Here is a 10,608-nt window from a genome sequence, read left to right as displayed (position 1 = left end):
AGGAGGTAAAAGCCGCATGCAGATCGTACGTATGAAAACAAGCCAATGCGAGTTTTGAGCGACTGAAGACAGATCCTGAGATTGGCAATATAAATGGGACGAAAGGTATTCGAGAGAAGATTAAAGAATAGAGGAAAATGAATATAAGAGAATATAACAATAAAAGTGACGTTTAAATGGCACGAATTTCATTTTTCATAAAGTTTTCTTGTTAATTTACAATATCTATAGTATATTGAAAGTTATATTAATATATTGAAAGTTAAATTAGAGTTAATTTATTAATATTCTTTTCCTAATAGCGATTATAGATTGCGACAATTCTTGGAATGAGTGGTGAATAATGTTCGAGTATACAGGGTGTTTGATGAGACTTCTGCCAAACACTTTTTGTAGATAATGCAGACTAAACTGAGTTGAAAAATTATCTACTATTTTGCAACTTTTGCGATAGTTAACAAGATATTAATTATTAAAAATCCCTGAATATTGGTTTTCAATAATTTTTTACTCAAATACTATCAACTTTGCAGAAAAATAGTGAAAGACAAAAAATTATTTAATTTTTTTATAAAGTTCTGAGAATTTGTTTTAGTACCGGATTTTCTTATATATTGATAAAAATAGTTGCCAATATACATATATACAGGTATATATAAGAAAATTCAATACTAAAAATTGACAAAAACTTCTGAAAAAATTCTTAGAGCTTTATGAAAAGAAAATAAATAATTTTTGTCTCTTGTTGGTTTTTTATAAAGTTGATAGTACTTGAGTAAAAAATTATTGAAAATCAATATTCGATAATTTTCAGTAATTGATATCTTGTTAATTGTTGCAAAAATTGTAAAATGATAGAGGACTTTTAGACTCAGTTTAGTCTGCTCTACCCTTATGCGAGAGTTTTGTCATTATTTATCGAACACCCTATATATATATATAAAGGTCATATAATGTTAAAATAATGTTAAAATGAATCGAGACTGACCGAAAAGTAACTACTCTTAATGATCATTTTGAAGTCATTTGATATTATAATGATTTATTCTGCTTGTATAATGTAGCATACTGCGTCTTAGTCGATCAATTCTTAACTGACTTTTATAGATATAATTTCATACGGTTGAAATATCTATTTGAAAATTTAGCCAGATACAGATAAAAATAATAAAGTTAGATCATCAAAATAATTAATTATATTGGATGCTCAAGCTGATGGGATATCAAAATTTTTTGCAAAACTTATTACTATGATATTTGAACATTTTTATAATTAAAGCCTCTTAACTTATATTATGGAATAATAAGGAGGGATGGGAGTTATATTGGCATAATATTATTGATATTTTACTTATGTTCAATTTCTTATTAATAATATTGTCGACGAACAACAAATATTATATTTGAATTCTCGAGAATTAAATAATATAAATCTCAAAACAAGAAAATAAAAGTAAAATTTGCGCGATAATTCGTGTGCTATTCAACAGTTTATATTTTTAAGCTTACATATTTTAATTTTACAAAATTAGATGTTTTTACTTCCTTTGAGTCATTTTCAATGATGTCTATAACTTATAAAAATTTAATTACAATAATCAATGTATCTGTAAATGAAATTCATTTCACATATGTAGAGCTTGTTTCATTACTATCTTAAGGAGTGAAAACGTTCATTGATTCTTCAGTTAAATAGATGAACGAGTGTAATAACATATTAATACAAATTAAATTGATTACTGAGCAAAAAAAAAATAAATCAACTTACCCGCAAGTATGACTAATTGTGAGGACAATATAAAAAATACGTAGTAGATGTATTATAGTTAATAATATTGAATTATAATATCATTCTTTATATTTAAAATATTTTTTATACCGCTGAAAGGTGTTGGATTACTTAAAAAATTACATTCAGTTTTGTCAGATCCGTTCATGTTAAGAAATTGTATATTTTTAACATAACTAATTATATAATTTTGCTTATTTTAAATTTTTGGTCTTATTTGTTACATTATTGTAGCTACGTAATTATTTTGATAGTCCAACATAATTATTTTTAATCTATATTTAGCTAAATTTTCAAATATTTCAATAAAATCGTTTGTTTTGTTTATAATATTTATAACGTTTTAAACAAATGATATTCATGAATCATTTGTGGATAAATAAAAGCTTTTACCAACTTTATACTCTTCTCTGAAAAAGAAAATAGAGACTATAAAAGATTATATCGAATCGGTTATTGCTATAATGATGTTTCAGGTATCGTACACGATCTCGAGTGGCATAACGAATCATGCCTTTATCGTAGACCATTCAATAAATCAGAATGAAATTAATGGATCTACCTATGAAATTAATACGGTAATTATCCTTTATGAAAGCAATAAAAAATTCTGAAATAATTATAGGAAAAAAGTGGTTTCAGTCGAATTGGCTAAAACTGTGATATTTTGTAAATTGTGAGAGGTAAGTATGTGTGTGTGTGTGTGTGTGTGTGTGTGTGTGTGTGTGTGTATGTGTGTGTGTGTGTGTGCGATCAAAATTTTTCTTAGGCAATACCAAAATGGACAGAATTTGCTTTAGCGTCATTTGAAAATTGCTATTTTAGCCCGGATATAATTGGATTGAAAAGCATTATTATATACTAAATAACTAATTCATTTTTTTGGAAACTATTTAATACTTTTATGCACGAAATAATGAAATGAATCAATTAATGTACAGAAAACATGTAATTGTTTTTTTAAAAAAAGCAATTTGCAATATACATATTTTTTTAAAGCAACTGTGTATTTTTTTACATTAATTAGTTAATTTCAAAATTAAAGAAATAATGAAAATCGGCCTTTAATATAAATAAATCAATGAAATCTAAGAATAAATATACGATGTTCAAGTATACAGTAATTACGTTTTATTCAATTAATAATTAAGAGAATTCTAAAGTTGTCTATAAAGTTGTCGACTAAACACATATCATTTTTATATAACAATTACTTTTTTTCTCTTTCACAGATTCGAAAATCTTTTTTATCTCCAGGATTAAAGTACTCATTAATGCGTATCTGTGAGATAGAGTTTATGTTGAAATCGAAATAAAAAATTTCGAAATTGACATTTTTTTTTACTATTTCTTAATTCAATATGGCGCTCCGCACATCCGGGGAAAAATGTTTTATATAAAATTATATATAAACTTATATAAAAAAAATTAATAAATAGTAAGCCCAGGTTAACAAATTCAACGAGCTATAGTTAGGTGTTACAAAGTAACATTTTTTATTCACAAATTATAATTTTTGACGATAAGTTTCACTGATACGTTTCGATTATACTTAGTTCTCATCGGCCACAGAAATATATAATTATCCCATATATCAAAATTATATTAATTATATTATATTATTTTAATCATATTATGATGAAAATCATTTCACTTTCGAGTTAATAATAGACGTATAACATAAGCATATTATATTTAGTCAAATTTGTTAAATAATAGACGATGTAATGATAAGTTATGAATCCAAACCACTTCATCGATTAATAGTGAGAAAGGGCAGTCAGTATGAGCAAAAGAAGAAAATTCCGGTCGTATTATTGATATCAATTGATATCAAATTATAAGGTGGTTGTATACATTCTTAATAATATTAATAGATAGACTAAAAATATCGTCAGATTATGTCAGAAATTGAAGCTATAAAAAGATTACAGATTGTAACTTGAACATATCTTTAACAATTAAAACTATATAGGTAAAACAATGATAATTTATAATTAAAATATTAATAGAAGATTGCAATACAAAGAGCAAAAAACTTCGATTCCTAAGGCAGAATTTATATATGCAATTGAATTTGTTTCATCTTCAATATGTAATACAAGTATAATGTATATTAAATTCAATAATGTATATTAAATTCAATTTATAAACAGACGTTTATTATAAATAAACGTTTGATACACCAATGGGTTCTCCTCTCTCTGCCATTGTAGATATATTGTTCTACAGGATTTTGAAGAAAAAGCTTTAAATATGCTCAATGTTAATTTGCCATTTTACTATCCGTATTACGTGGATGATAAAATTATGCCGCCCCCTCTCCTCCTGATCAGATTTTCTATCCATAAGTCTTTTAAATCAATAGCATATATTGTATTTACAATCGGTTACAATTTATTGAATGTGAAGAGAACCATAGTATAAGTTTTTTGGACTTGTTGTTTGAAGTGGAGAATAGTGCGATAACTGGTTTTACCGACGGCCTGGTTTAAAAAAAAAAGACATATTCGGGTAGATACCTTTCTTATTTGTTTAATTATTCATTATGTGTCATAAGATTGGTACCGTATATAGTCTAGTGGATCGAACAATTTTGTTATCACATCCTAAGTTTTACGAAAAAAACTTAGAAATGTGCATTCAAATTTTTCTAAACAACGGATATCCGTTAGATTTAATATTTAAATTATTTAATATAAGAATAAAAAAGTTGCTCTCATAAATTCACAAGAATGATGACAACATTCCCATTAATGATAAAGTAATTTCTAATAAGAAAAAATGTGTTGTATGTCCATTTATCCGCAGTGTCACACAGTCAGTCACACGCATGATTAATAAATTAGTCTATAGTATAGGTTACAGATGCATCAACAAATTGAACAAAGCGCAAAAATTTTATAAAAGCGCAAAAAGACAAAAAAGTATATTTTGACAATAATAATGTAATTTATAAGATTCGATGTAATACTTGCGACGTTTCTTATGTGGGGCAGACGATTATAACGGAACATGTATTGCAATATAATTATAGTTTTGATTGGAAGAATGCCAGAAAAATAGATACTGAATCAAATTATAATAAAAGACATATTTCTGATGTATTGTATATAAAATTACAAATGGTATAAATTTGAAAAAAGACGCCGAATTTCTACAATAGATGACATATATTATCTGTTAAATTTAATTTCGAATAACAACAAAAACAGCGCTTAATTTTTTTGTTCTCTTGACATTCTAACATATATGAGGTATCATTTGCGTTTATACTCTCTCACAGTTAAGATTTGTTTTATATTATGGAGTTAACCGACTCTAATTTCTATACTTTGCATTCGTAAGACTGCTGCAAACTTACTAATATATATATATATGTGCGAGAGCGCACCGCGCGGACAGATTCGAGTGAGAAAACGGCACAAGGTTGATATGATGCACGACAGTGAAGAGAACTCCGTTTCATTTAATTTAACAAAAGAATTTCTTTAATGTATTCAGTTACAAAGTCAAAAGATATAATTAATTAAAGATCAGATTAACAGAATATTAAATGCGGTCACCTTTTCCAAATTGAGCTTGGAATCGCGGTGATGGAAAATCTCGGCGATTTTCCTCGAAGCTTCTCGAAAGATTCGGTTATAGCGATTTCACTAAACGGTTAGCACGGCGATTTTACGAAGCGCGACTATGACTCTAAGAACTCTAAGAACTTTTTGGAAGTAAGAAGGAGGACGGCGAGATCGAGGCATTTATTGCTTTCGATCTGAGCTTTCCCTTTTGGGAAAAATCCAATAAAAATTTGCCACAATCGTAATTATTACGTGGCATTAGGTGTACAAAATTGATTGGCGCTTTGGATTCTTTTCTAGCGACGTTCAACGTAACAGTCATGCGCGACAGAAAATCCGTGCGTGGGATTGGTGACAGCGCGTGACGTATTCGTCGGAGCGCGGCGCTCGCGTGCGCGAATTGAATCGTTCTAGAACTTTCGATTGTCCGTTGCCGGTAACGACAACTTGTTTGCGTGTAACGAATTGTTTTTAAAAAGAACAAAGAACGACGAATTTGATGATTTCAACGAGGATTAAAATCATGTTTGAGATGAAATCACGAGCTCAATTTGTGCATGCGTTCAATGACAATTAATGTCGATCGACTGAAAGAATTCTTGCTTTTCTTTCGAATTACCGATCTCGAACATTCCCGCCCGCCTCGTCATCTCCGTGACGATGTATGTATTGACGTTACCTCGAGCTCGTTGAGATTACAAAAACTGTAAATAAGACAAGCGATACAATACAATGAATTCGTGGAAGAACTTGAACCGTAAACGAGAGTTGTATGACAGATAACATTGACAAAAAATGATTCACGAAAATACACGCGATCAATTCAAGCTCTTCTTTACATTTGATGCATTTGCGTGCGAGATAAACGCGTTAGCCTCGTCTGGCAATAAAACTAATTTGATCAAAGGACGAGTTAATTCAGATGAGGCGGTTTTGACTGTGACCACCCGCACTACGCCGTCGTCTCCAGGATGTAGCTGCGTGATTCGCGCCAGAGGCCACTTATTTGGTGGTGAGAGCTCGGAGCGAATGATGCATAGCGATCCAAGGCGTGGTGGCAAAGCGTCCTTGGTCCATTTCGGTCTGGTAGCCAGAGTGTGTAAGTACTCGCGTGACCATCTCTGCCAGAAGTGGTCTCGCATTCGCTGAATAAGTTGCCACCTGGAAAGAAAATTTTCCTTCTTGTCCGACAAGGACGGCTCAGGAATGGCCAGCAGTGGTGCCCCAATGAGCAGGTGACCCGGTGTCAGAGCCGTGAGGTCGTCGGAGTCGTCCGAAAGTGCATACATGGGCCTTGAGTTCAGGCATGCTTCCACTTGTGCGAGCAGGGTGCTCATTTCCTCGAAGGTGGGCCTGGTTTCGCCGATGGTTCGGCGCAGGTGATACTTAGCCGATTTCACGGCCGCCTCCCAGAGACCACCAAAATGAGGTGCCGAAGGAGGATTGAAATGCCAATGGATCCCCTCCGATGTAGCTACGTGTGCGATCTTTTGTCCTTCTGCCGAGGAGGCTCGAAGCATTTCTCGAAGTTGCCGATCGGCGCCCAAAAAATTGGTGCCGCAATCCGAATAAATGTCTGAGCACAGTCCTCGGCGAGATGTGAATCGACGGAGAGCAGCCAGGAAGGCGTCGGTGGTGTACGCTGAAACAGCCTCGAGATGAACGGCCTTGGAGCTAAAACAAATAAATACGGCGATGAACGCTTTGTGAGCGCCGTGCCCACGCCCTTTGCTCGTCCTGATGAAAATAGGCCCAGCGTAGTCGATGCCCACGTGAAGAAATGGTCGCGCTGGCGTCACTCTTCCTGGAGGAAGGTTTCCCATCTTTGGTTGCGGAGTGGCAGCCCTCCACCGTGTGCATGTCACGCACTGATGCAGCCATCGCTTGACCACCGCTCGGCCTTGCGGAATCCAGAACCGGAGGCGAAGCAACCCCAGGGTCAGCTGAACTCCTCCGTGGAGAGTACGGCGATGGTAGGCTTCCACCAGCAGGCGAGTGAGCCATGACCTTGGAGGCACGATGACAGGATGTCGCTCGTCGAAAGACAGCGCTGCGTGCTTGAGGCGTCCTCCGACTCGCAGGACTCCGTGTTCGTCCATGTACGGGCTGAGGATCTGAAGATGACTGGATCTTGCAAGATCGCGTTTGTTTTCGAGCGCAGTCATCTCCTCCTGATAGTGACGTGACTGCACGATGCGAATCCATTGTAGGAGTGCGGCGTCGAGTTCGGCTGGGAGAAGCGCTGACCCTTGGAGCTCATTATCTCCGGATCCGACTGATAGACTGCGGCGACGCCAACGCAAGCACCAGGAAGTCACTTTCAGTAATTGGTGCAGTGCCGAGAACCTGAGGAGTTCTTCCGGCTCTTGGTTGCTTTTGATGACCGCCGCGAGTGTGGTGGCCCGTCGCTCCGGTACGTCCTTGATGGGCTCGAGGTTGACGCTTGGCCATAGCGACGAATTCCCGCTCAACCAGGCGGGGCCCGTCCACCATAAGGAATGGCTGAGGAGCTCACTTGGTGTCAGACCCCGGGAGGCGCAGTCGGCAGGGTTGTCCTTGCCCGGGACGTGACGCCATTGAGCCTCTGGAAGTTGCTGCTGGATTTGCGATACTCGGTTAGCCACGTATGTTTTCCAGCGGGAGGCGTGACCTCGAATCCAGTGTAGTGTGACCTTGGAGTCTGACCACAAGATCACTGGTGTTGTTGCAAGGTTTAGTACGGAGCGCGCGTGCACGAGTACACTTGAAAGCAAGACGGCGGCGCAGAGTTCGAGCCGCGGGAGCGAGACCAGTTTGATAGGCGCGACCTTGCTTTTTGCTGTCAATAACAGAGTCTTTGTTTGCTTGTTTGTTGTGAGGCGGAGATACACCACGGCGGCGTAACCTCTTTCGGACGCGTCTGCGAAGCCGTGCAATTCGAGTTGAGAGCTCGTGTCGCCGGTGCCGAGCCAGCGGCCGACTCTGAGCTTCTCAAGCAGTGGAAGTTCTTCCCAGAGTCGCTTCCACTGTTCAGAGATGGTTGACGGCAATGGTGTGTCCCACTCTAGCTGCTGCAGCCAGGCCGACTGAATCAGCATTTTAGCTCGAATGGTTACTGGAGCCAGTCATCCGAGCGGATCGAAGAGTCGAGCGGTCTCCGACAGCAGACCTCTCTTGGTGAACGCGACGACGGTGCGAGGAGGGACAGAGAAGGCGAATTCGTCTCTAGTTGGATACCAGCGCAATCCCAGCGTTGAGTGATTCTCTTGTTCCCACGACCGCGAGTCTCTGGTGAGGCAGAACTCAGTCGGAATGTCGCGAAGAAGTTCCTGACAGTTGGCGGCCCACTTTCGGAGAGAAAACCCGCCCGCCATGCAGAGGTTGCGGAGCTCGACTTGGAGCGCGATAGCGTCGTCTTTATCGTGCGCTCCGGTCACGACATCGTCAACGTAGCAGTCGTGTCGTAACGCACTCGCGCCTCGAGGGAAACGCGGTCCGTCGTCGTCGGCGAGTTGGCGCAACGTGCGAATGGCGAGAAATGGCGCGCAAGCGAGACCGTAAGTAACGGTCTTCAACGTAAACTCGCGTATAGGTTCGTCGATGCTGTGGCGCCAAAGTATGCATTGATGCCTTTGATCTTCGGGATGAACGAGAATCTGCCGATACATCTTTTCGATGTCAGCCACTAGCGCGTACCGATGCCACCGCCACCGCAGAAGTACGTTCGCGAGGGGTGGCAGCAAGTTAGCCCCAACTAATAGATGCGTATTGAGCGACTCACCAGATCTTGTGCGCTGCGATCCGTTGAAGACGACTCTGAGCTTGGTCGTGGTGCTGGATTCTCGAAGGACACCGTGATGCGGAAGGTAGCACCGATCTTCGCTGGAATTCGGAGGTTCTGGCGCCAATTCCATGTGCCCTTGGTCCTCGTAGTCCTTCAGGAAGGCTCGGTAGAGATCGCCGAATCGTGCGTCTCTCTCACATCGTCGCTCCATGGCGTCTAAGAGCCGTTCGGCAGATCTTCTCATATCAATCATCGTAGTCAGCGGAGATGCGAAAGGTAGTCGCACGATGTATCGTCCTTCGGCAGTGCGTTGATGCTGCAGCGCGAAGATGTCTTCGCATTGCTGCTCCCTTGGCGTGAGTGCGACCGGAGCGGGCGCTTCTCGTTCCTGCTCCCAGAAGCGGTGCACAAGGTCGGCAAGCTCGTGATCTACGGTGCACTGAAGCGAGTGGCGTTGTGCTGAGTTGGTTACTTGGTCGCAACCTCCCGATAAGATCCAGCCGAGCAGCGTCTTTTGAGCGATAGGCGCTTGGGGGCCTCCCTTGCGGAGACCATCCTGGAGAATGATTGAGCATACTTCCGCTCCAAAAAGCAACTCAATAGCGTCGTTTGCTGTGTAGTCGGGATCAGCCAGTTGGAGCCCCTTTAGATGTGGCCACTCCGTTCTGATCCTTGCGTGAGAGCCTTGATAAAGCGACAGACGTGGCAGAACAAAGGCTCCGACGGTGAAGTCGGTCCCTGTTGTTAACGAGGTCACCTTGAGTGTCACCTTTCCCCTGCTGGGCCCGGAGCTTTTGCCGCTGATGCCGATGACCTCGATTGAGGATCGAGAGCGTGGCAAGCGTAGGCGTTGGACCAGAGCCTCGGAAATTAGAGAAATTTCCGAACCTTGATCGATGAGCACGCGTGTGGTGTGCTGATTGCCGTGACGATCAGCGATGGAAACTCGCGCCGTTGCGAGCAAAATGGCCTTGTGGTTGTTGTCGCGTCGCACCGCCGACAGTGAGCTGACTTCTTGAGGTTTCGGTGAAGCGTACGCGTCGTGTAACATGGAGTGGTGACGAGACTTGCACGTAGCACACGTCTTCGTCGAATGGCACTTCGCGAAAGCATGAGAGCCGAGACAGTTAAAGCACAGCTTGTGAGTTTCGGCGACGGCCTTGCGGTCGACCGCGGATTTTTTCTTGAATTCTTCACATACCATCACGTTGTGTTTTCCCTTGCATAGGACGCATTGTGAAGATTCGGTGTATTTTTTGACGTGATGCGATTTGGCAGATCGCGACGGGTTGTCGGAGACCTTGAGCGATTGTGGTTTGGCGGCTGTAAGAGTAAGTGCTCTTTGGTTTATGAAGTTCATTAGCTCTTTAAGAGTGGGCATGTCGCTCGAGGCGCGTGAGAGTGACTCCCACTCCAGGCGAGTTCTTGGATCGAAGAGCTCGACGGCAAGATGAGTTAGTAGATCGAAGCCATGAGAGTTG

At 39.8% G+C, this 10,608-nt stretch overlaps 1 protein-coding gene across 4 annotated transcripts in view; it reads left to right on the top strand.

Annotated features, from left to right (window-relative positions):
- The first annotated feature begins 17 nt into the window (after positions 1 to 17).
- LOC105144355 (Nutrient Amino Acid Transporter 1) overlaps positions 18 to 10,608 on the top strand; it is a 203,813-nt gene continuing 193,222 nt past the window's right edge. For 3 of the 4 annotated variants that reach the window (XM_087407523.1, XM_011053215.2, XM_087407524.1), the window contains exons 1-2: positions 18 to 105; positions 2,266 to 2,367. In XM_087407523.1, the coding sequence (XP_087263649.1) occupies positions 94 to 105; positions 2,266 to 2,367 (114 nt within the window). In that variant the 5' untranslated portion in view covers positions 18 to 93. Of the gene's footprint in view, positions 106 to 2,265; positions 2,368 to 10,608 lie in introns of those variants that run through there. The other variant, XM_087407525.1, reaches the window with a different exon arrangement.

Source organism: Acromyrmex echinatior, chromosome 7, assembly GCF_024713525.1.
Source record: "Acromyrmex echinatior isolate Ae372 chromosome 7, ASM2471352v2, whole genome shotgun sequence".
In the NCBI taxonomy this organism is placed as follows: Eukaryota; Metazoa; Arthropoda; class Insecta; order Hymenoptera; family Formicidae; genus Acromyrmex; species Acromyrmex echinatior.
Note: the sequence above shows the minus strand (reverse complement) of the source record. Positions and strands in the feature narration are given on the sequence as shown.